General features: G+C 47.2%; 1 protein-coding gene across 4 annotated transcripts in view; it reads left to right on the top strand.

The window, feature by feature from the left end:
• Positions 1-27,276, top strand: part of AGO2 (argonaute RISC catalytic component 2) — a 517,461-nt gene that overhangs the window by 176,692 nt on the left and 313,493 nt on the right. For 2 of the 4 annotated variants that reach the window (XM_086966263.1, XM_086966262.1), the window contains exon 10: positions 9,254-9,403. In XM_086966263.1, coding sequence (XP_086822389.1) covers positions 9,254-9,403 — 150 coding nt within the window. The remainder of the gene's footprint in view (positions 1-9,253; positions 9,404-27,276) is intronic. The other 2 variants (XM_086966266.1, XM_086966265.1) reach the window with 1 other exon arrangement.

Below are 27,276 nucleotides of genomic sequence, written 5' to 3'. Positions count from 1 at the left end.
TTCCACCCCGCCCCACCCACAATGCAACAAAAAGTACGTTCGATGTAAGTGGCCAATGGAAATCTCCAATGCCCTCAAACAGGTGTCAAATTCGAACTACAAAATGCCAAGCCGGTGCCCCTTCAAAATGTACTAACGGTCAAAGACAGACTTCGGTCCCCTGAAGACACTCTACTAACTGCTCACCCTAGAATGGGGCACACAACTGCTTGTTTATATTGGTGTGAGGTGTATTTGTTCTTGACCTAGTTGTCTGCCTTTTGGCCAATGAATATAAGCTGTGCTTCATGAGAAGCCCAAAACAATATTGCCTTCTACCACTCAGAGTTTTCACACATTGAACAAGACTTTGAACAAGGATTCCAAATTAGGGATGATGTCTGGACAATTCTAGCCACACTTCAACGTGGGTTGTGTGTTTATAACAAACGACCTGGGAATCTTGGTCTCATCCTTGTTTATGATCGGGAAATGTCTTCAGGGCAGAATGTGGTTGGTAGTCAATGGGCTGCCAGGTTCCCTCCCACCTGATGACCACTAATTGTGGGGTGTGGATCTGGCTATCCCAGGGTGCACCATTCTGCACACTCCTAAGAAGGCAAGACCCGGTGTTCCAGACCTCCCTGACCCACCCGTTGTGTGGCTACCTCAAGGCTAAACACCCTTGTGAAACCGGTTTGGCAACTGGTTTCCCTTCTCTGCTTCCTATGCCAATCCGTCTGCTTAAACAATAGAGCAGCCCCTCTTCTTAGCGTTCTTTGCCCTCCAAAGGTGGCTTCTCATTTGAAGCTCACCTCTTGGGCTAAGAACTGTAGGTTTCTGAAGAAGGAACACCTTGCTCTTATGCAGGCCCTGATTGTGTTCTTCAGTACACGGGCACTGGAAACTTTGGGCAACTAAAGTTGCAACTTCTAAAGTTGCTCTTTGTCTACCAGTGACATTAAACATGATGTAATCATTAAATTGGATTTAATGCACTGATTCTTGTGATAGCAAACACTACCAACCTTAGTAGTCTTATTCAGAATTTAGCAGGGCTGCGGTGCTAGCTTCCAACTCTGCACTGGCCAATGGGGCTACTAGCCTTTCCACAGTAACAACATCAAATTAAGGTTGGAGCATGTAAAAAGTACATGGTCCACTTTGTAATATACAATACCCTACCTTAGGGGTCATTAGGCCCACCATCAAGTGACTTTCATACACTAAAAGGATACTTTTGGACTTTGCCATTACTATAAATGGCAAATTGGAGTTAGAAGTTTTAAACTGCCCTTCCATTTTCAGTGGCAGACTGAGACTATTTTGTCTCACTAAGGGTGGCACAGTAAGTCATGCAGTCCCTGGGGGACACTCTAATCTACAGGCTCTGGGTACCCCTAGTACCATATACTAGGGACGTATGTTATAAGTGTTGATCAAGGGTACACCTGTGTGGTTTCTTGGCGCTTAAGTAATAGAAGCACATCACATCACGCTCCTTACGGCTTTAGTCATCTGCCTTTCTGAAGAGCCATTTTTTTCAAAGTTGCCTGAATCTCCTATAACTTGAGTTAGTTTTGATCTCGAGAGGAAGGGAGTTCTGGATGTGTGGGGGAAAGTCTTAAAAATCTGTAACCACCCATTTTCTTTTTGAATGTGGGGATTGTAAGAAGATTCATAGGGAAGGATCATACGTTAGGATTGTAAGTTTATTTTTGGAATCAGGCAGATATAAAGGCTGGACTCTAAAGAGGGATTTAAAATTGACGCAGCCAGTCTTGAAGATAGTTCATTGGTGTACGAAAAGCCAGCATAATCTTCTCATTAGAGGGGTGATGTGAGAGTGTCTGGGCTGTTGGAAAATTAACCTGGCAGCCTGGTTTTGTGCCTTTTGAAAGGCCTAGGAAGAGTTTGGGTCGTATATCCTCGAGATGATAACCAGAACAAGGGCTTCAAAAATAGTGTAATGAATTTTCAGATTTTCCTGATTCTGCAAAGTTACAAAAAAGAGGAAAAGGCTACCTCTCCTAATTGTGGTTTCAAGGAAGGCTCCTTGTTCATGACAATGCCAAGACTCGTTACTTAATTTTTGGGCTGGGCAGGGGAAGGGGGGTTGGGAGCACCCATCACTGAGGGCCAGAATGAGGTATTCGAAAAATCTAACTTGTTTCTGGCGCTTTCTGTACACCCTACATACACCAACTTCTTTCCAGATAAACTAGTTCTCTGCAGCTGTGCCTCTTTTCTCCTGAAAGAGGTGACACCTTTCAACGTCGGCCAAGGCATCACGCGGCGACGTTCTTCACTCCGTCCCACCCTTCTCATGAGGAGAGATTACATCGCCTGGACCTAAAAAGAGTGTTGGCTTTCTACATTCACCAGAGAACACCGGGTGGCTGACCAACTCTTTGTAGGATTTGCCAGGGCAAAGAATGGAAAGCAGTCCCGAAACAGACTACCTCTAGATGGATTGTGCTCTGTATTGAGATCTGCTACACATTTGCCAAGAAGCAGCTCCCTGAGGGCTTAGAAGCTCATGGAGACACTGCCCTGGACAACTGTCAGGCTGCTAAATGGGCATCTCTGCACATTTTTACCAAACACTACTGTTTTGGACAGTCCGGTCTATTGCCCTCCAGACATTTTAGTCTAAACCTGTTCACAGACCCTCTTCCTGGGAGGTATGCCTTGGGTATGTATTCTAAGGTAAGGAATCTGCTGTGAGAAGTCTCTATCAGATGAACAAGTTATTTACCTTTGGTAACACCATTTGGTAGAGATTCTATCTAGCTGCATGTTCCTTACCGATTCTCCCAACCTCCCAGCTTCTGCAAACCGATTTGTCTGGCCTAGAATGGTCTCTGTAGGTCCTTCGTGTCTGCACACTGGTCCATCAGCTGTCTGCTGTGGCTCCGTGCCTCTAGCACAGAAATGTCATGAAAAGAAACTTTCAGCGTGCTGGGATTGTGCCTATATTTGCACCGTGCTTGTCATATATAGCACCGTTGCAACCTCTGACGCAGAACTGATTGACCCCTTCTACCAGCATGCACACGTACTGCTCAAGACTTTCCGTATCCAGTCTGATGCCAGGGGAATATTTTAAGGTAAGGAATCTGCGGCTAAATAGTATACCAGGTAAGGCGTGACCGAAGAAAAGTACCATGTTTATCACTCATTATCTGTATACTTGCCTTTGACCCTGTACAGCAATCTTGTTCAGAATTATTATTCAAATGTGTTTCTGGTGCCCATTTTTCCCCCCAGAAGGTAGATCTTACATGGAGTGCGCCTAGCTTCCTTTTTGTGGCATAGAGAGGTGAATGGTTAATTAAAGGAGATGATGATGATGAGGAGGATTAGTTGCCTCGAGTGATGGATGGTTTATGTATGCTCTGGTGGCTGAATACACTAATCTGCAGCAGGGATCTATGCTTGAAACCATGGCCCAATATTTTAATTCTGGCTGGTATGTTAGCTTTTCACCCTTCTGAGGTTGATATGAGTACATTCGTTGGGTAACAGTAAACATCTGTTCTCTGTCACTAGTGCCAAGAGACCATCTCTGTGTGAATATGTGCTCTGCAAGTACACCTGTTAGTTACATTATGGTATTTTAATCTAGTTTGGTAGGTAAAAGAGATGGGGCATCAATATGAGGTACTCCCTTTTGTTCTCTACTTCAGGCATTGGTGCTGTGGCTGAAATTTTTTTTTCTGAGAAGGATTGCATTGCTATTCTCTATCTAGGCTGCTTAATAGTTGTGCAGTCAACTGGGAAGTAAGGCCGTAAATAATAAAACATTTAATGTTAGTCCACAATACCTGAACATGCCATGTTTATAGTATCACTAAATAGAACTTGAATCTGAGCATTTTCCATCCTAGAGGCAAATTCTTGTGAACATAAGGGGGAATGTCTGAGTGAGACACTTAAAATAATCCACGAGTGGTGTTGAGTTATCAGCTGAAATCTGATGAGCTTTTTGTGATGTTGAAGTAATTTCACACTTTGCCTTCCACTGTAGCTGAACACATTGAACAATTTAGAATGCATATTGTCAGACTTCGTTCGAGGGTTGCCAGGGTACACATGCTACTGGTCAACAGCTGTGTTGATTGCGGTTGTTTGCCACTGGTTTCCTCTTGTCTATTCTAGTATGGTTATGCAAAGTTCATCTCTTTTCTGCACTTCACTGTCCGGGTCGCTTGAGCAAGCAGTCGGGGACTTCTTACTATGGTAGTATGGGGGGCATAAGCTCAGAACTCCACAAGTCATGAACACGCGCAATAACTTCACTGTCCTGTCAAGTGCTTGTGTTTTTTTTAGGTCGAAGCCTAGCATAAGACTGCGCACATGCTCAGTCTCGCTGGCGAGATTTAGTGTCATCAGGAGGGTTTACTAGAGGGCTTTAAGCCCCGCCACTCTTTCCCATTGGCCGGCGTCAGCGTTTAGGCTAAACGGTGGCCAGCCATTGGAAAAGAGCTTCCAGTGACGTACACTTTTCTCTGTTAGAGCCGTCCCACTTTGACTGGATGCCCTGACTTGCTGGCATAAAAGCTGTGTTATCTTTATGGGGTGAAACACATGGCCCCATAAAGATAACAAACCTGGCCAGGCCGTCCAAGTGGGATGGCAGAAATAAAACAAAGTCGACGTCCGCTGCGAGCACTTGTTATCACTGGCCCGAGGTGTCCTGTGACCTTTGTAGGAGAGTAGGGTCTGCAATCCTATGATCACCCAGATTTTTTGCTTTTGTTTCACTGGTATACGACTTTCTCTGGCTGTGGGCCTGCCAATCAGACCCACAGCCTAGCTGTTCTCTCGCTAAATTGACATGTGTACCTCAGGTACATTACCCAATTGGAACTGGGCCACCTTGTCAGACCCTTTAACTCAGGGCATCGGTGTACCCAGGGCCTACCAGGGGCTGAAGCATGTATTATGCCACCCCTGGATGGCCATCTAAATCTGACACAACTGGCTGCACGATAGCTGGGGCAAGGTGGTGTAATCACCCTTTGCTTTAGATATAGTACACCTATATCTAACCCTAAAATGGACACCCAGATTTCTATCAGTCACTCCTATGGCAGGCCTTGACAATCCTGAAGGCAGAGTGCGTGGAATCGTGTGAATTGGTGCTCTGGCATGAGCCGAGCCCGGTTGCAGCTTGCGGAACCAAATCCCAATGGCTGTTCCATGATAACGCGTACCATCTACTCTTTAATGCTAACTTCGGTATCGCGTTATCAAAACATGTCGAGTAAGGTGTCATACGAATTGGGATACTGACCCCTCACCAATGCTGGCGACGGGGTTAGCATTCCACCCTTCTAGAGGGACACGACATGTACGTAACTGTGAACCCCGGTTAAAGTTAACTGAAGCCTCAGCTCCACAAAATGGATGCTGCCACCACAGACACGAGTCTGACCTCCTGCTGCTGGGAGTCCTTCCAGCGGGGAGAGCTTGGACAAAGGGTTTCCTGTCCGGGGTGGTGCTCGCACCATCCCAGACAGGGTTTTGTGTATCCTGGGTAGGCAGGGCTTTACAGGAAGGTGACTGCGGAGTGGCACCCCGGTGCTCACTATGCATCTGCCGGCTAGAACCAGTTCCAGGGGCACCCCAGCCCCTGACCTGGGGAAAGTCCGGCATGGGAGAGGGGTGTAACCACCCCCCTTCCTGGTCCCACCCCTAGGGCAGGACCTAGTCGCGTACCCACCCCTTTCTTTAGAATAAAGGCAGGAGCGGGGACCCTTCCAAATTAGATCATCTTTGAATCAAGAAACTACTTTCTACGAAAGGAACTCTCGACTCTTCTCAAGATTTCTCTCTTGTGGCTAAGGAGTAGTCACCCTGCATCCGCAGGCACCATCTAAGAACTCTGCGGTTTGCTGCACGTCCTTCCTCAGGAATCCGACTGCCCAGCTCGACGAGAACCAGCTTCCCTGGCACCTCTGACCTCTACCTACATCGTCAGCTCAGCTGAGATCCGTGGGTGCGACGAGACCTCGAGGGACCGGCCATCATCAGAACCTGCACGACTTCTAAAACCAGCACGACCGCCGAGGGATCCTCTGGTGAGTGCTTTGGGGTCCGAGAAGCCCCGACCCTGAGCAGCTCCAGCACCGAAGTTCAGCCTCCCAGCATCTCCACGATCTGCGTGGGGCCCTTCTGCTCTTTGCTACTCATCACGTTGTCTGGCTACTAGCCGCTGGCTTGTGGCCTTCTCGACGACGCCCGACAACAACGCTGCTGGTCTGGTTGCTCCAGACTGGCCTTTGCTCCCTTCTGAAAGAGGAGCACCCCGGACCCTCCTGGTCCACTCAAGACACCATTTTAGGTCCACCACGTGGCCCTGAATTTGCCAAGGCTTGTTGCCCCAATCCTGGGCCCAGCGACGCCGACAGCATCAATCTTCGTGGGACAGCTCGCACCTCCATCCTGGTCGCCGACAACGCCTCCTGGTCCGTGAGACTGCAGAGCCTAGCGTCGCCCACTCACCTAGTCGAGGTGACGATCATCCGGTGCCCTCCTGGTACCCTCTGACTACTGGCTAGTAGTTACAAACTTGGTCCCCTCTGCTTTCAGGTGTCATCCATCTGTGATCCAGGCTTGGATCTCTACGAACTATCTCCACTGGTCGCCGGCCAGCAACTCCTTCCTTCCGGCTCCTGGTTAGTCAGCGAGGATTCCCGACGTCTGTAAAGACTTATGCAGCCGCAGCCCCTGGGCTAGGTAACTTCGGCATTTCGGTGCCCCAGCATAGCCTCATTATCTAAGGGTCCAGAGTCACTGTCACTTCCGACTTACCTTATCGGGTTCGCCCGAGAACACTAAACATTCCGTGCCCTCGGGCATTTGTGTAGATTGTGCACTTGAAGTATTTTCCTAAGAGTTTTGTTGTGTGCTAGTACCCTGTCCTCATAAAGAGTACAGGGCTGTTGTGACTTAAAATAAATACACTGTTTATTTTCATAACACTTGTGTGGTGTCCTTTCACTTGGTGTTCAAGGGGTATATGTGATGGTATAACAGCTGGCTTAACACGCCCTCTAGAGTTTAGCCCGAAGACTGCTCGTATCCACGCTACTAGGATAGCTGGTCTAAGGTTGACTTACAACCAATTACCATAAGGGTCGTTTGGACTGATGCATAGTGATCACTAGAATAGTGAGCACTGCTTATCAGGCCAACTTCTCACAACCTTCCCACTGGAAGTTCTAAGGAAGGGGAGGGACTGCTCCCCTCCGCAGCAATTGGCTGAAAGCTGCAGCGGACCATGGGAGCAGAAACTGCACTGCACAAAGAAGCTGCTAGGAAGGTGGCAATTAAAATGTATGAAATGTTAAAGCACAATTTCATCACATGTTAAAAGACACAAACATATACTATTAAAACAAAGGGTTATTTAAGAAGTGCCACTTACTCAAACAGCTAGCACTGCCACAGTGCTTGTTATACTGAAATACAAGGGGAGAGCAGCCTACGAGTCACTCCCCCAGCGGCAGAAGGAGAGGGCAGCCCCAGCACCCCAGTCGCAACCTCCCACAACATAGCATGTGACGGGCACGGAGGTTAGCTAACAAGTACACCACACGCAAGGGGAGGCCGTGGTCTCTAGTGCACTCGGGCTACTCAGGCTGTGCGTGGCCAAGCCTGGGCCCGATGCGTCCCACAGCAGCCTGAGCCCAGCCCCAACCAGCAGTTTGCTCTAGGAGGCTAAGCCCAAGCATTGGAGGCGCACACGGCCACGCGCATCCCCACCCCGGCCCACACTCGCCGCACCCAGTGGCACCGTCACCCTGCTACAGCAATTACAGGGCTAGGACGGCAGCCGCAGCTCCACATCGGCAGGCGCCTCTCAGTGTCCGTAACGGTCCAGGACTCACAGTTCATTTGCGGCCACGTCGATCCCACCGCACCTCGCACGCCAGTCCAACCACAGCTTACAGTAGGAACACACTGGCACAGATGGTCCAGCCATTGGGCCGCTCTCGACAGAACACCACAGCACTGCCAAAGCAGAGGGAAGCCCAGGTGAGCGTGGATAGTACTATCTGCTTTACAGCACTGCGGTGGCCATTTTGCGTCTTGGGCTGGGTCCCCGCGCCTCAGATACGATATTTCAGTGGCTGCTTCACCATCACGCTAGTAAAGCCACATGTTTGCTACCGCGAGAGTCATTAGTGAATTCCCTCCGCTTATGGCAGTAGATCCGGCGTGCGAGTGGCGATATTTAATGATATTGTGACCTGGCCAGCGGGGCCCCTCTAGAGGGCAGCGATACTGCGGCTCGGCGAAGCCACCCCTTCCCCCAAACTCAGATAATTAATTTATTTTTTTGAACTAGTGTATCAGTACACAATCATGTATGATTGTTTTTTTTTCTTTAAGCATAGGTAATGATAGGCAAGGTCGTTCATTGTAAAGATCGGTGATGTGATTTATTTACTTACATTTTCTAGTATGTACGTGGCTATCTCCACATATATTTGTCTTAGCCTAATGGCTTCTTGTAACACGTCTGTGTAATGTAGCATAGAGAATGACATGACTAATATATAAAACTGATTCTCCTTGCATAGTACCAGGGCCATATCTATATGAATACAAATATAAATGCATGCATGCATACATATACATATATGCATACATATGCATATTATGTACATGAAAGTTTGAAAAACACTAATAAAAGGCAAAGCTAAAAAGCCACCTAATTACAAACTGAATTGCTTTAACCTAAACTAGGGTGAGACCTATTGCATTTTCAATGCTTGTTTCTTTTAAAGAAAAGAAAGTACTTTATAAACTGAATAGTTAACAGTTGTCAAGTAATATTTCCTGAGCGCCTATTTAAATTGGTATGATGTTTGGTAATTTGAGCTCCAAGGGGAGTTTCTTTGAAGTATTTACAAAACAATCTCTTTTAACCACTTCCATGCTGAGGACGGCCCCCAGCCGTCATGCATCACGGTGCTCGTGTGCTGATTATGGCTGGGGGCCGTCATGAACCTGTCCACTCATTAAAAGTGCCACAGGCGCAGAATCTCGCTCGCGCCCAAGGGGTTAATAGTTACCATTGGAACTGTGATCAAAAGGTCTACCTGTGAATTAAAAAAGATTCAATGTTAGGTAGTCTGTACAGTCTCAAAAGCAATTTTTATATTTCTGTGCATGTATAATTTGTTAGTGTTGTTTCTTAATAATTAACCCTTATCACAATGTATTCACCTCTTTATTTCCTTGTTTTGTTTTTTCTTAGATGCGAAGTGCAAGTTTCAATACTGATCCTTATGTCAGAGAATTTGGAATATTGGTCAAAGATGATATGACTGATGTTACTGGTCGTGTCCTTCAACCTCCTTCAATCCTTTACGGAGGCAGGGTATGGGAAGAGCCAAATGCTCTATTGGTAGTGATCTTCAAGTTATTGCTTTCTACATGGTGTCTTGATATGCTTGCTGTGTGTGATTCATAGTTTTTGTATGTGGTAAATACTTCACAACTAATGGCATGTCTCCCCTACAGTACTTAACAGTGAGAGTAAAACATAGTTTGTTAGTAAAATTGTATAATTTGGTTCTATTTAATTAAGGGGAAATTACAGATTGGTAGCATGTGTTTGCTGCAGATACACATGATGTGCGCTGTCCTCTCATCTAGTGTTGCGACCGGACTTTACAATTTGTTTTTCTCGAGGAAGTCTTTTATTGTCTACATCGTATCTCCTCAAGGCAATATGCATGTTCAACAGCTCCTTTGTTAGATAATTTTATTCTGCCATAGGGCTTGAACTGACTTTGTTGGAGCTCTGTGAAGTTTAAATGCCTGTGTGGCCCATGGATGTCTAATAGCTACAACATATTGCAAATCGACAATGGAAACATACACAAGGCTCCTGCGACAGTTGGAACCATGTTGGATTCGATCAGAAGGACCGATTCAGCTGACTTCGACACGATCACTTTCCACAACCCCATTGAGGATGTTTTTTTTCTGGTTAATGGAAGCTAGCAGGACAGTCTTTTTAGAAAGTGCCCTTGGTGCACGGCGAAATACCGCTGGGTATTTCCCAGTAAGGCTGGAAGGGTAGGCGCCCGTTTTCCAGTGATGGGGGCCTGTTTTGCAGTGGTGCTACAATATCGGCATCTGGTAAAAAAAAGCAGCACCCTTGCACCCCCATGGGGCTGGTCTGACAAAATTTTGAGGGCTGCTTTGAGTTCCCAGTCTGGCCCTGGGGTTATGTCTGATCCTGCATGTGGAAATGGTCGATAATGAAGACGTCGACGAGGTACGAGACGACGATGAGCCCTTTGGGGCCGTGGAAGATAGCTCGAACGAGGAGCTAGGCCCAACCGTTGGTACGGGGGCCGAGACTAAAACACTCTATAAGGCTCAGGTCGAGGGATCGCCACATGGCCTTACCCGAGATCAAATGCATAGTTCTACAGCCGCGCCTCAAGGCCCGGCTACGGACATTTCCAACGAGCCATCGGTTGAACGATCGAAATCGAAACCAAAAGCATCGGTGTCTACAAAACCGAAAGCACCGGAAAGGAAATCGAAACCGAAAGTACGTATTACTTTGGTCGGGTCGAAGGCTTCTGAACCATCGGCACTGACGAAACAGAAGAGTGTTATCGACCCGGGGAGGTCGCTAAAGGGTGTCGAGCCGAACGCCGGGGCCTCGAAGAAAATGGTCAAGGACATCGACCCGAAGAAGTCGGTGCCGAAGGCCGTAGACACAAACAAGGGACTCGAAACTCAGAACGTTCTCGATCCTAAACGTCGACTCGACAAGGCTAAGGGCAGTAAAGACCTCAAGTCCACGACTAGCAGTGGCTCTAAAGACCCCGTCGAGTCAACACAGCCATCCGCCTCTTTTTCGAAGCAGGTGTCGGACTCGCTGCAACGCATTAAAGAGAAGGCTATTGCTGTCGGACCGAAGGCCACTCCACCTCCGAAGCCAGTCAGTAAACCTCCGAAGTCTTCGGCACCGATTTCACACTGCCGCCGACAGTGGTACCTAAGGCGTTCGCCCCTAAGACCGGCGTCGAAGCGGCCAAAAAGGTGTCCATGGGGCCAAAGCCTACAACTACGGAAGAGGCCACCAAGCATCGACAGCCTCTGCAGGAAGATCAGTCGAGGCAATTCATTGACGCTGAGACTGGTAGACTTTCCATTTTCAAGCGAAAGATAGCCCCAGAAGAGCCTATGGAGTCATATAAAATTCCATTGAAAAAAAGAGGGATTCTGCTACGTCACCTCTTCTTTTTGAACCTCTACAACCATATGGACAAGACCCTGCTCCTATTTCACCCACACATTCAGATATGGATGTAGGGGATGGTGACAATGAGGATTACAGTTATCCTGTAGACACTGATCCAGAAGATCACACTGAACCCTGGACAGACGCTGTTAAACCAGGGGATCCACAAACTGCCCCGGACAGTCATGTCTATGCTATTAAAACCTCACCTACAGAAGACACGGCTGCGTTTAATGCACTTATTGAGAGGGCAGCAAAAAATCATGATGTCCAGCTCCATGCTTACCCTATTGAAGAGGACTTTTTGTTTGACACCTTCTCAACCTCAGAGAGAACTGTCAAGACTCTACCCATGCTAAAAGGTGTCCTGAAACACGCTGAAGACATCTTTATGGAGACCACAAGGGCAAGGGTAGTAAACCCCAGAATTGAAAAAAAATACAAACCAGCACCTGTGGACCCTACGTATATCAAGGGACAGTTGCCGTTGGACTCTCTGGTTGTTTCCAATGCTCGTAAAAAAGCGAACTCGCAAACAACGGATGATGCTCCTCCCCCTGACAAGGAATCTAAAGTGCTAGAAGCATCAGGAAATAGGGTGGCAGCTCAAGCGGCCAATGTCTGGCAAATCTCCAACACACAGGCACTCTTAGCCAGATATGACAGGGCTCATTATGATACTCGAGACCCTGTTACAACACTTGCCAGATGAGTATAAGGAGGCAGCAGAGATGCTAATACAAGAAGGGAAACTTCTATCAAACACATCTATTAAGTGTGCGCTAGACGCAGCAGACACTGCAGCCAAGGCGATTAATACAAGTGTTATGTTACAAAGACACTCCTGGCTGAGAATCTCCGGCTTCAAGCCTTAGATACAAACCACCATACTCAATCAGCCGGTTAACCCTGAATACTTATTTGGCTCAGAAGTGGACACCACCTTAGAAAAAATTAAGAAGGACACAGAGACTGCAAAGTCTATGGGGGCTCTACAGTCGCAGCAGTTCAGGGGTGGTTCTTTTCGTCGCTCCAACAATAGAGGAGCTTCCTGAGGCCAGGTGTCCCAGCAGACACAATACAGTAAAGGAGGCACGCAGACCACCTACAACAAGAACAATAAGGGTGGCTATCGTGAAAACAGCACCAAGGGCAGAGGTCGTGGAAACAACAACTCCCGATCCTCCGCCACTAACAAACAGTGACGTCTTGTCACTGCCCCTCGACCATATCACACCGGTCGAGGGAGACTACAACAGTTCCTACCGGTCTGGAAATCCATCACTACAGACAGGTGGGTGAGGCAGCTTATCCAATACGGTTATTGTCTAGAGTTAATATCCACTCCACCCAACATACCCCCAAGACACTGTCCTATGTCCGCAGAGCATTTACAGTTATTGCAGCAGGAGGTAGTCGGCATGCTGCAAAAAGGAGCCATAGAGCTTGTGCCTGTGGAACAAAGAGGTACAGGGGTGTACTCGCTGTACTTCTTGATCCCAAAAAAGGACGGGTCCCTCCGACCCATACTGGAACTCAGGCCCCTAAACCAGTACATCCTATCAGAACACTTTCACATGCTCACATTACAGCAGGTTCTACCGTTACTCAGTCAGGGAGATTTCCTCGCAACACTAGATCTGAAGGATGCATATTTCCATATACCGCTACACCCATCACAAAGAAAATATCTCAGATTTATCATTCAGGATCAGCATTATCAGTTCAAAGTCCTCCCTTTCGGGGTGATGACAGCTCCCAGGGTGTTTACCAAGTGCCTGGCGACAGTGGCTGCACACCTATGGAGACAGAACGTTCACGTCTACCCTTATCTGGACGACTGGCTTATCCAAGCAAAGTCGGCCCAGCAATGTGCCACCCACATGTCCCACACCATTCACCTTCTTCACGATCTGGGGTTTTCACTGAATTATCCAAAGTCCCACCTTCAGCCCGCCCACGTACGGCAGTACTTGGGCGCGACAATAGACACTCTGGCAGCCAAAGCACAGCCAAATTCAGTGAGGATCAACAGCATGCAATTGCTGATACGGAAATTCAAACCACGACACTCGCTTCCAGCACGAGTGTTCATGCAGTTGATAGGCATGATGGCCTCCTGCATCTTCATAGTCTCGCACGTGAGACTACACATGCGTTCGCTTCAGGAGTGCTTGGCACGTCAGTGGAATCAGGCTCACGGACAATTGAACGACCTAGTGTTGGTGCCGGTCGCGCATACAACTCTCTGCATTGGTGGAACCCACAGAACCTTTGCAGGGGCCGACCGTTCCAAGAGCCTGTGCCACAGATTATACTGACGACGGACGCATTTCTCCAGGGATGGGGAGCTCATGTACTCCACTACACAGTGCAGGGACTATGGACAGCACAGCAGAAGAAGATGCACATCAACCTTCTGGAACTGATGGCTATCTTCATGGCAATGAAAGCATTCAAAGTACATCTGTGCAACAAGGTAGTCTTGATCCGGACGGACAACATGACTGCCATGTACTACGTACTGAAGCAGGGAGGTACACACTCTCCACAGTTGTCTCACCTGGCTCAGAGCTTGTGGAAGTGGGCCATTCAGAGAAACATCTTCCTCATGGTAGAACACCTCCCAGGCAAGGACAATCAGAGGGCGGACCTGCTCAGCAGGCCCAGCCACCAAATGCACGAGTGGGAGATACATCCATCAGTACTCCAACCGTACTTCCAGCAGTGGGGTCATCCAGAGATAGACCTGTTCGCCACAAGGGAAAACGCAAAATGCCAAAGCTTTGCCGCCAGGTTCCCACACCAACAGTCGCAGGGAAATGCGATATGGATGAACTGGTCAGGCATATTTGCGTACGCTTTTCCCCCAGCACCGCTAATACTGCTAGTGGCACGCAAACTGAAGCAACACTCGATGACTCTCATCCTGGTTGCTCCGACGTGGGCACGCCAACCATGGTACACCACGTTTCTAGAACTCTCCGTGGTACCACATCAAAGGCTGCACCACACGCCCAGGCTTTTGACGCAGAGCCATGGCGACATTCAGCATCCAGATCCGCAAAGCTCAACCTGGCGATCTGGCTCCTGAGGTCTTAGAATTTGGCTACCTCAACCTGCCTCCTGAATGTATGGATATCATAAGGGAGGCAAGAAAGCACACCACTAGAGCATGTTATGCGGCGAAATGGAAGCGGTTTGTCATTTATTGTGCCAACAACGACATTAATCCGCTAGATGCATCTACTCACAACATCATCTGTTATCTGTTACATCTATACAAATGCAATCTGGCCTATGCTTCCATTCGTATACATTTATCCGCAATAGCAGCTTATCTCCAAAACAGGCAGCATCTCTCACTTTTCAGAGTGCCTGCCATCAAAGCTTTTCTGGAGGGACTCAAACGAGTTATTCCTCCCCGACACCCTCCAGCACCTGTATGGAACCTGAATGTGGTCCTTACCAGACTGATGGGACCACCTTTTGAGCCTCTACACTCATGTGAGATGCAATTCTTGACGTGGAAAGTGGCTTTCCTAATAGCAATCACATCGCTACGACAAGTTAGTGAACTTCAGGCACTAACTATCCAGGAGCCATTCATACAGATTCACTCCAACAGGGTGGTACTACGCACTAACCCTAAGTTTCTGCCTAAAGTGGTTTCACAGTTCCATATGAATCAAACTATAGAACTGCGAGTGTTCTTCCAGAATCCGGATTCAGTGGCAGAGAGAATGCTCCACACACTAGACGTCAAGAGAGCTCTAATGTGCTACATAGATAGGACAAAGGATTTTAGGAAGACAAAACAACTGTTTGTTGCCTTTTCACCACAACACAAAGGCAACCCCATTTCAAAAGCAGATATAGCCAGGTGGATTGTTAAGTGCATTCAAATTTGCTATGAAAAGGCTAAGCGCACATTAACGGTTCCCCCAAGAGCCCACTCAACACGAAAGTTGGGGGCATCCATGGCTTTCCTTTGAAACATTCCTTTAGAGGAAATCTGTAGAGCAGCCACATGGTGTACCATACACACATTTACAAAACACCATTGCGTAGATGTGCACTCCAAACAGCAGGCAGCTGTAGGGCAGGCTGTTCTAAAAACACTTTTTCAGAGTGCTGCAGCTGGCACGGGCAGCCGCCGCTAATAGAGGGACTGCTATATATTCTATGCACAGATATGAATTCAGCAGCCCACATGCCTCGAACCGAATATGCTACTTACCAGTATGCATCTGTTCTTGACATGTAGGGCTGCTGACATTCATATCGCCCGCGCTCCTCCCCGGCTCCTGTAGCGGCTGCAGCTCTCAGAATTACTCTTAGCATGGTCATCACTTACTGTACTACACTACATCTCTGCCACAATGGCGAAAAACAATCTAGGGATGGAGAGGATGCCCATGCGCACTGTAGTCCAGGGAAGGAGCCACCTATCTCCTGATACTTCGAAGACTCTTCCAGGACAACAATGTGCAATCATCCGGACCCAACACTAGGCGGCGGTCTATGCACAGATAAGAATGTCAGCAGCCCTACATGCCAAGAACAGATGCATACTGGTAAGTAGCATATTCGCTCCTACGATGACAAAGTCAGACGCCTTCTTCGGCAGCCACAACCATGCCAGAGAAACAGGCAGACACCATGAAAACCTCTAATGCAAGAGGAAGAAGGCAATGTTTTTGGAAGACTTGGAGAATTTATGCAGAAACTGTGTCATTATGAACCTACCAAGTGACAGTCTAGACTTGGATGTTCCACAGCCGAAAAAGGTGGCAACAGATCATAGAGCCACAAACCCAATGCCACATAGTTGCCCAATATCACCAGGCACAAGGTCACCGTAGCCCACATAAGGGGTTATGCAAAGCCCTTACACATGGAATTACAATGGTGTCCATTCAAATAGGGATACATAACCAGCCAATGCATCTCCACCGAATGATATCATAGTGTAATGGAAAATGGGCAGGGAATCACAAATTGCTAATGCAAAGTACTGAGTAGGAGACTGATTACCTGGCAGAGACACTTTCCAGAACAGAACGCACAGTTCAGTACCTACCAATGATATGCTGTATGATTAAAGTATCTAAGGAGATGTTTAAAGTCCCAGTTAATTTAAGGGTACTTACAGCCAGAATTGAGAGAAAGTACAAGCCTTCACCTTCGGACACTCTACATCAGAGGTCACCCTACTACAGACAACTTAGACGTGACTACAGCGCATAACCGAGCAGCATCACAGAACACTGGTGATTCTCCTCCTCCCGACAAGAAAAATAAGCATTTTGACGCTGCAGGGAATACGGTTGCAAAAGGACATGCCAATTATTGGCAAAGGGAAAGTTCGGTGGACTTCCTAGAATGCTACAATAGAGCTACATGGGATGAAATGGAAGAACTATTACAGCACACCACTGGGCGATACAATAAGAAAGAGGAAGATTTGGATGCAGAGGGAAGACAAATATATAATCCACATTCTGGTGTGCTCTATATAGTGTCGTCACGGCTGCAAGAGGGATTAATCCCTTGTTGATGCTCCGTTGACATGCATGACTTCGTACATCAAGTTTTAAACCAGAAGTGCAGCAGCACATTTTGAACATCCAATTTGACAGCAACCTCTTTGGTCTTGAAGTTCACAAGCAACTTGAAAAAATCAATGAGGACACAGAGCGCAAAATCAAAGGGAGCCTTGCAGTCTGCTATGCAAGTCGAAAACAACTATAGCGCAAGCGCCGCCAAGGTGGTATCCCGCCTCTCCCTGCACTCCTGCCCCTGAGTGCTCAGCTGCCCCCCCCTCCCCCCGAGTGCAGGCAGCATTGCGGGGGCGGCAGCATAAATTTACGCAGAATTTCACCAGGTCTCCGAGAGTAGGAAAACAAACCCAAAATTGATCAGCATGGCCACTTATCTTTCCGAGACTAGGGTCGACCTGTATAGAGGAGCGCCCCACACGACCACGTTTCTCCGAAGCAAAGCAGAAATGCCTCGGAGAAAGGCAGCATAAATTTTGGATTCGGGGGCGTGTTCTCTTTCTCTTCTCTCCCATTGGCTGAAATGTAAAATTACAGCCAATGGAAAGAGGAGAGAAAGAAAACAGAAAGAAGCTAACCCCCCCCACCCCCCCCCCGAATCCGGGCTTGAACGGAGTGATGCCCCTCTCCTCCAATGGCTGGCCTCCGTTTAGGAAGCCAGCCAATGGAGAAGAGGGCCGAGTTCAAGCCCCCATACTGAAAGACAGTTTCTCGCCAGCGAGACTGCGCAAGCGCAGCCTACGCAGGCCGAGACCTAAAAAGGATGGAACGCACTGTCCCTTACTGGACCTATGGTCACACTTCCACATGGTGACATTACAGGATGTGACATCATTACTTAAAGAAGATACCTTCCTGAAAGAATTAGATCTGAACATGCGCATGCCTAGAGGAGGAGTTGAAGTGATGCACGACGACGCCCATAAAAGACTTCCTCAAGAAAAACAAATAGTAAAGTCCGAGCCCAACACTACATGGCAGGAGTGTGCATAGCATTTGAATTAGCAGCACTACATACTACAAAATAGAGTCCTAAGTAAGGGTAAGTAACATACTCCTTTCTAGTCAAATGAGTTCTCTTGAATTAGTTCTATTAATATTTAACACCGAACTAAATTGTGTGACAAATTATAGGATGGGAAAAAAATAAACTAGTTCAGTTGTGAATCTGTTCACCCAAATGTTCATAATCTGGGAACAGAGCAGATTGGGTTGTATATGCAGCACAAGGATAATTTATCATGAAATTTTATTTGATATTTTTAAATGTTAGAATCGTACAAGACATTAAATAGCATGATGGGTGATTTTTAAAAAAAACTTTTAGTTTTGTGAACTACTAACACATGACAAGTCTTACATGCATAAACAGTACAACAAAGTATAAAAAGCCCAGGCTAGTCCGATAAGTTCACGTTTCTTTCTCTTTACATTACCGCAGAACATATAGTGTCTTTTTTATGTTGGGTATACATACTGAAAGTAATTCCACCATTTTTTTCAAATAATTTTCTGTTCTCTCAGGCATTCACTACTCTTGAACACTGATTCTTCCACCAAGTCTCAATAGTCCATACACCATAACCATTGTCATTTTCGGCGTAGTGGTTGTGCTGCATTGCCTGGTACTTCCTTTCTTTGCCACAAGTTACCCACTGTACAGTAGATTCTCATCTCCTCTGATGCAATCCCACTCCAGTGATATTCCAATTAAACGTTTTCTAAGATTCCACATGAAGGGAACAACAATCACCATCTGCTAGCTAGCATTAATCGGAGATGATTTCTTCTGAATTATAGGACATTCCCAGATTATGCGATCATCTCAGACCTATGGAAATTTTTAAATGGAATAAATCAGACGTAATCTATCTGAAATTGCAGACTCTTTCAGCCGTATTTGCCTCCTGCCAATCCGTGTCTTCAAGGGTATCTAAATCTGCATCCCACCTCTCTTAGCTTAAGAATATTTTCATATTTTTTTAAAATTCTGCATAGATTCCATTGTGCTGAAAAAGGGTAAAAAAATGTGTTTATCAGTTTTCCAGAGCATGCCTAATCTGCATGAATCGTAAGAAAGGTGACCTATGAAATTCATACTCTTTGCTATAGTGTGTGAATGATTTGATGTGCGTGGACATCTTTAAGTCCCCCAGATCAGATTAGACTATTTTATCCTTAGAACCAAATTTTTACAGTTTTCACTTTCATGGCCACAATGTGGTTACCTATGTTAAATTCCTTCGTCAAGTAATCCACTTTAGAACCTTTATACCAAGAGTTACTGAGTATCCTTGATACTGTTAGTATGGCCTTGGAGAATCTCCTGCCATAATCCAAAGTCAATATATTTGATTTGTTAATTCTAGTCATTTGAGTTTGTCTGATCTTTGGGTCACATCTCTCCCCAAACAACCAAACATTAATGGGAGCATCTGGGCCTCCCAGTAGTACCTTTGGACATCTGTGACACCCAAGCTTCCATCGTATGGGGACTGGACACATTTTGCAAAAGCCACTCTGTTGTCCACTTCCCCATAAGTAAGAAGTCAAGCTAGATTGCAGTGATTTGAAAAATGTTGGAGAGGAATAGAAGTAATTTTGAAGGATGTGTAATATTTCTGATAGTGAAATTATTTTGACAATCCCCTCTGCCCGTGGTAAAGATCGAAAATGCCATCTGTGTGATCATTTTATGCAGTAGGAGAGCTATGTTCTACTTCCAACTTTCCTCTTGGTGAAGTGATTGATGAATTCCCAGGTATTTAAAGTGCCTCGGGTGCCCTGCAGCTCCTGGATAGTGAGTGCAGATACCAGATCCCACCATGTTAGGGGCATCAAAATTGATTTTTGTCAATTAACTCTAAGTTCTGAAGCGTCCCCATATATTTTGAGGGATTGCATAAATCTGTGTATTCCTGTAAGTAGAGCAGAATGTTGTCCGTGTACAACAGTATATGCGCCCAATCCCCCAACAAGACCATTAGTCTGAGAATCTTGACGTATCCAGATAGCCAATGGCTTTATTGCTACATTGAAGAGGAGAGGCAAAAGCAGGCATCCCTGTCTAGTCCTTTTCAGTATTGGGAAGGGTCTAGATAGTGCACCATTTACTCAAACCATGGCCCACTGTGATGGGTAGAGAAGACGTAGATAGGAAATTAATCTTGGATAAAGTTCAATCTTTTCAAAACCTGGTTAAGAATGGGCCAAAAAACTGATCAAATTGACCAATTTATTTTATGGAGGTTCGCTAAAGCCAAATGTAGTCACCTAAGGCAGTGTATAGTCTTTCAGGAGCTAATAAATCCATTCTTATCTAGCCCTATATTGCTGTCCTTCATATCTTCATCAGTCTGGTGGCCAGTTCTTTGGCTATAATTTGAGACTTTGTATTAAACAGAGATGTCGGCCTATATAAGGCACTTTCCATGAAATTGGCATATCCTATGTTTCTCTGTCCATTCTCTGTAGGGCAAGAATTGGAATATCTTGCTTAATTTGGTTATCTATTTCAGCTTGGGGTATGGGAACCTTCTGGTATTACTGCCTTTGGTAGATTGGAAAGGTCTTGGTAATGTGTCCTGCGGACGTCACTAGTCCCTTGATAGGGTCTTGTATCTTTGGATCGTAACGGAGCGCCATTTCCCTGGCTTACTAGTAAAGCAGTCTGGCCATATAGTCCATCAGTTCAGGGCACGTTTCTAAAGAAATGAGAAACCTTGAGATCAGGTGCGAATAGCCAAGAGCCTACATACCTAAGTTAGATAAGATAATGATTTTAGCTTGATGGGCAAGTAGTGTCCTACACCCAAGACCAAGGTCGTCCCATTAGGGAGGGCACTCTGAACCAATAGACATGGCAGAGGAGGAGGGAAGGGAGGGAAGGTGGGGAAGGTTGCAAAAGAGTGGGAGGAAGTGAAAAGGAAGGTTAATGGTGAGTAGGAGGGGGAAGGGAAAGGGAAAGGGATGGGGAAAATACTAAAGAAGGATTTGCTGTGGTGCCCCGTCACAAAAAACATTCATTACAATCACCTGCAGATTGAAAATTGAGTACTGCATGGGAGGTAGGAAGTCTTTTGGCTTTAAAAAGGATCTTTTGGCCCAAGGTGGTGACTCGAAGGGGATACATACACTTGCAACCAGAATTAAGCTTGCGGCTGAAACAATTCATTGACATGGGAGTTAGTTCTGTATAGAAATACCAGTGGTGCAATATAAGCATATTAGAAGGATATGGTGCTCACTAAAGATTGGTATGTTACTGTCTGCTGGGATCGTCTTTAAATAAGTTGTAAACGTAGGCAAGCGTGCATATCGTGGAGCGCTGTCATCCGGGCTAACAGAAGGGTATATAGGGAGAAAAGTGAGAAGGGAGTTACTGAACAGTCGTACATGCAAGTGGATAACGTGAGAATAGCCTAATGACGGTCCGACTAGGCCACAGCACTTTCATACACTTACTTGCTACCAAGTAACAGATTGCCTACTGGGAGACACCCGTTAGTAATGTTGACTGGAGTCTGCACACTTGTCAACCGTCTAAAATGGCGAGGGCACAACAGATGCCAAACTTCCAGTTGTCTAAAGGCACCTGTGTCAACTTTGAAGATGCTCCTTTCTAGTTTAGTTATTGAGGATTTGGGATCTGTTTGCACTCTGCTGCTCCTCTCTTTGTTAACCCACTATATATGAGGTAATATTTTACCCCCTATTGTGGCTTTGAGAACCTCCCACAAAGTAATGTGAGATGTAACTGAAGCTTTAATTCAGTTCAAAGTATTCATCCATTCTTTTCCTAATCCATTCTGTGAAGTGGACAGCTAGTAATGTCTATTAGTTCAGACTACACTATCTGCTCCCCAACCTTGGTAATCCATTGCTCCACTGCTGGTATGAAGAAGTAATCTAATCTCTAATATGAAAGGGGCACCCCACAGTAAATGTTAGTCATGTTAGTTGGGGTGTGTTTTTCGCCCACTAAAGTGTGAAGTTCTTCGCCATGTCTTTCCGTGGTCAAAGCCTGTAAAGTGCTTTCTACCATAGTCCGAGGCACATGTACACTAATTAATGTCCAGAGAGAACACTTCATGAGGCCAAAGATCAGGATATGTCCTAAAGGATCATGTTGCACCTGGGTTGGAGACAATTAAAGGTTCTATGACGGCACTCTTGATTTCTGTCAGTTCTCGCTGCCGCCAACGCTGGGGGGTTGTGTGTAATTGGAACGAGTGTGATTAGCTGCTCGACTTTCTCTTGAGCGCGCACTGTTTTAACTTTGTGCTTGTTTTATTGATTTTTAACAAGAATTGCCTGTTTGCACTTTCACTTTCACACTCTGTATTACCTGATATTTTAGCTCCCGCTGCTGACCCCGGTCCGTCACGGCAAGTGCCGGTTGAACGGAGGGACAGGAAGCAGCGTTCAGTGGGCGGCGGCCTTCGAGTTGCTCCCGCCCACCTCCCTATTTGAACACCCTCCCTAGCACGGACGCGCGCAGCTGGGACAGCACTCTCGATTTCTGTCAGTTCTCGCTGCCTGCCAGCGCTGGGGGGTTGTGTGTGATTGGAAAGAGTGTGATTAGCTGCTCGACTTTCTCTTGAGCACGCACTGTTTTAACTTTGTACTTGCTTTATTGATTTTTAACAAGAATTGCCTATTTACACTTTCACACTCAGTATTACCTGATATTTTAGCTCCCGCTGCTGTCCCTGGTCCGTCACGACAAGTGCCGGTTGAACGGAGGGACAGGAAGCAGCGTTCAGTGGGCGGCGGCCTTCGGGTTGCTCCCGCCCACCTCCCTATTTGAACACCCACGCTCCGGAAGGCACGCCAAAGGCAAGCCCGCCTGCGCCCGTCCGCGCCTGGACGCTGCCGGCTGCCTCAACTCCTGGTCTATTGGTTGTGGGTGACTTTAGGTAAGTGTACTTTCCACTATGATTCAGTACACGAGGAAGGAGTTATTCCTGCTCAATCCTCTGGATAAATTCGATACCACCATAATAAACCAAGTATATTCCCAACTGCCCACTCAAACAAACCAACCTTCAGATTTGTCTAACATAATGACTAGACATAATCAGTTGACCTCCACTACTAATATTGGTATGGAAAGACCTAGTTACAATCTGAACAATGAAGTAAAACCTTTTTCTGCCTTGTATCTTTACACGAGGTCAATCCCGAAACATGCATCAGAGCTATGGTATCTTCTAGACACAGAAAAACCAGATATCTGTTTCTTCACGGAAACGTGGCTTCATGAGCTAGCGTCACCTGACATAGCGACTGCTTTCCCTTTGGGTTACCACCTGATCAGGACAGATAGAGTAGGGAAAAGAGGTGGTGTTATTGCTGTCACCGCAAAAGCCCATGTTGTGATTAAAGAATTACGATCCTTTTCTAACACTATGGCAGAAATATTGATTATTAGTGTGAAAATGATCAACACTATGTCTGGAAGAGTAGTTTTGCAGCGTGAATCTTTATGGATTCACTATGCTGTGCAATATTCCGCGTCTTGTGGTTGGGTCCGGATTCGTAGTCTTTTCTGTTTTTTTTTCTTGTTTTTTTTCGTAGCCCATGTGGGCGTCGACGTCCCACCTTTGGTGTATTTCCGGTGACGTCGGCACGCTGCCTGCGGAAACTCCCACTCCTGGGCGCCATCTTCAGATTTTTTTTCCGCGGTTGGGTCTGGATCGTTCCCGAAAGGGCTCCAGACATTTTTGGAGAAAGAAGAAAATACGCACCTTTTGCAAGAAAAGAGATTGAGAAGACTACAGGAGACGACATCATCGAAGAGGACGACGAAGGAGAAGAAGAACTTCAAGAACTTCGACGTCCTTCGGAATATGCAAGCTCAGGGGGCCCCCTGAACGCATGAGATGGACAACACTCCTTTCAAATTCTGCCGTAACTGCCACCACAAGTACACGCAGAAGGACCAGCACCCGGTCTGGAACCTTTGCCTACCGGTCGACCACGAGAGCGAGGACTGCAACGCCTGCTCTGCCTTCACGCCGAAGTCTCTTCGAGTGAGAAAGAGACAGAGGATAGCCAATGCCACCATGAGGGGCAAGGGACAGCCACCGTCCCTTCGAGACCTGGGGCTATCATCGGAAGAGGAGGACAACGCCGCCGCCGAAGACGACGGCTACACGGTCGTAGAAACCGATATTACGAAGACTCCAAAGAAGGTATGAGACTCTACGGCCCCTAAGGCACAGAGAGACCACGAGTCTCGAAAAAATGGGAACAAAACCTCAAGCGCCGACGCCGAAAACTTTGGCGTCCGCGGCTACACCAAGGCCGGATCCTCTGAGAAGGACTCCCAGGCACCGAGAGCTGGAGAACAGCAGAAGACGTCGAAAACCGCCCCCGAAAAGGAGTTCGACACCGAAGGAAAGGGACCCGAAGGGTGCTTCAGCGGTGACTAAGGACCCGAGAGCCAGCTCGGCACCAAAACCTTCAACGACGAAAGTCGGCTCGACGCCGAAAAGAGCGGCCGATCCATTTGACGCAGACATCGCAGACAAAATGGAGAAAAAGAAAAGACGCCTCGAGGCCGAGATGGAAAACATCCTGCAGCGGAAAAAAGATTTTGACGCCAGAATGAAGGAAAACACAATCCCGACGAAACCTTGGGTACAGGTGGTCAAGGAAATGGAGGAGGAGGACTACGACGTCAAAGGACAGTCGGGGGAGGGGGGGTGTCGGAGGTCGAGACCTTCGACGACCAAGAAGAGGAGGAGGCCTCCTACTACGAGGATGAAGGAGACAACGTCCGCTGGACACTCCTCGGGTCTGCATCCTCGGAGACTCAGTAAGTAGACCAGCAGGACGTCGACACCGAAAGTCCAGAGGAAGCCTTCGACACGTATCCCCCGAGGCCCTCGCCGCCAGATGACATCGGAGTCTACAACACAGTCATCAGGAATGCTGCTGCAGTTTTCAAGGTAAAACTTGACGAAGAAAAGCAGAAAGCAGACTTCCTTCTCGAGACACTGCTCCCTACACAAACAAGGAGCCAGTTCCTGCCCATGCTCGTCGGTGTCATGGCACAGGCAAAAGAGGCTTTCAAGGAACCAGCTACATGTATAGCCATCACTCCCAGGACGGAGAAAAAGTATAAACATTCCTCCAAGGACCCACCCTACATTCAGGGATCGGTCTCAGCAGACTCCATCATCGCAGCCACAGCAAGAAAGAGGGCCAATGTGCCTACCACTTCTGGGCCACCTCCAGACAAACAAAGCAAGAGGATGGACCTGGTGGGGAGAAGAATTGAACGGAATGCCACAATGCACTGGCGCATGGCAAATTCCAATGCACCGCTCAACAGGCACCAATACCAGGTCCTGGAAGAGCTGGGCCAGTTAATAGAGAACATGCCACAGGAATTAAAGCAAAGAGCTGAAAACCTTGTCGAAGAGAGGAAGAATGTAGCCAATTCTTTCCTCAAGACTCCCCTGGACGGAGCAGACCCCTCCAGCAGGCTCTGATGATGGGCATCACGGAGAGAAAACAGGCCTGACTCAGGATTTCAGGCTTCAAGCCAGAAGTACAACACAGCCTTCTCAACACTCCGTTCAACGGAGAAACGCTGTTCGGGGCCCCAGTTGACGAGAAACTCAGCCAACTGAAAAAGGAGAACGAGATTGCAAGATCCATGGGGGCATTACAGTTCAGAGGTACAAAAAGGGGCACCCCGTCACGAAGACCTAACTGGAGGGGAGGAAACCAGCCAGGGACATCACACCAGGTGTTCCAGCAAGCCCACCAAGCAGACGCCCAGACACAGCAGGGGCAGCAAAAACAGTCCTGGCAGTACCAACCAAGAGGCCAGTCCTTTGGCGGGTGAGGGAATGGACGTGGCCAAAAAAAGGGAGGGGGACAGCAGCCCGCCTCTAAGTGACTTAATAAAACTCCATGTGCCCACTCGAGGAAAAACTCCCAGGGTGGATCAGAAACACATCGGACAGGAGTTACACGAACTAGACACCTCCGTACATGTAAGACCAGTGGTAGGAAGACAAACACTTCTTCAGGGAGTGGAAGAGTATAACTTCAGATAAATGGGTACTCAACATCATACAGTACGTGTACTCCATAGAGTTGGAGGGAAAGCCAACGGACAGGAAGCCAAAAAGGCCACTAGCAAGGAAAGACCTAGAGCTCCTTCAGGAGAAAGCAAAGGAGCTCCTGCAAAAACAAGCCATAGAGCCAGTACCTTACAGGGAAAGGAACAAGGGCGTATACTCCACATACTTCCTGGTACCGAAACTATGAGACCCATCCTGGACCTAAGATTCTTAAACAAGTTCGTAAGAACGCAGAGGTTCAAGATGACCTCCCTACAAAAGGTACTTCCTCAATTGCAAGGCGGGGACTTCATGGTCACCATAGACCTAAAAGATGCTTACCTGCACATCTCAATGAACAGGGGCCACAAACACCTCCTCAGATTCATCATCGTAGAAGACCATTACCAGTTCACAACCCTGGCGTTGGGGCTCAAATCGGCACCAAGGGTTTTCACAAAATGCCTCGCAACAGTCGCAGTACACCTACAATGGGAAGGGATACACGTGTACCCTTACCTGGACGACTGGCTGATCGAAGCAAGCTCATACAAAACTTGCAAGCAGCACGCACAGAGAGTGACCAGCACACTAAGTAAACTAGGATTCTCCATCCACTGGGGAAAATCCTCCCTGGAACCAGAACAAATACAAATATTCATGGGAGCACAGATCGATACCTTACAGAGCAAGCGAGAAGAGAACGAGAACCGAGAAGAGAACGATGGCGCTCGTAAGGGAGACGCAGCTCTACCAGAAGGGGCAAGCTAGTATAGTGAGGACAGTGAACAAAATCATGGGCATGATTGCATCATGCATACACCTAGTGCCAAACGTACGGCTCCACATGAGACCTTTACAGGAATGGCTACAGGAGAAATGGTCACAAGCTACAGGTCGTTGGGAGGATCTAGTGGTTGTAACGCACGCAGTGCAGAAAGAGATGGCTTGGTGGAACACGGGGAACATAACAAGGGGGAAGCCTCTGACGCAACCAACGCCAACAGTGACCATTACCACAGACTCGTCCCAGAGGGGATGGCGCGCTCACATGGAGAAACTCAAAGTAAGAGGCCTGTGGACACCAGCAGATGCGGTCAGACACATCAATTACCTGGAGTTGAAGACAATTTTCCTAGCCATAAAGGCCTTCCAAACAAAACTGTTCAACCAGAGAGTGTTGATCCAGACAGACAACACAACAGCGATGTTTTACATCAACAATCAGGGGGGGACACAATCAGCCCCGCTTTCGAAACTAGAGCAGGAGATATGGAGATGGGCCATCCCATGCAAGATAGACCTGCTAGACATACATCTACCAGGAAAGGACAATGTGGAAGCAGATTGGCTCAGCAGACAGACATCGGCA

This window comes from Lissotriton vulgaris, chromosome 4_1 (genome assembly GCF_964263255.1).
Source record: "Lissotriton vulgaris chromosome 4_1, aLisVul1.2, whole genome shotgun sequence".
Taxonomy (NCBI): Eukaryota; Metazoa; Chordata; class Amphibia; order Caudata; family Salamandridae; genus Lissotriton; species Lissotriton vulgaris.
This window is presented reverse-complemented; position numbering and strand designations above follow the sequence as displayed.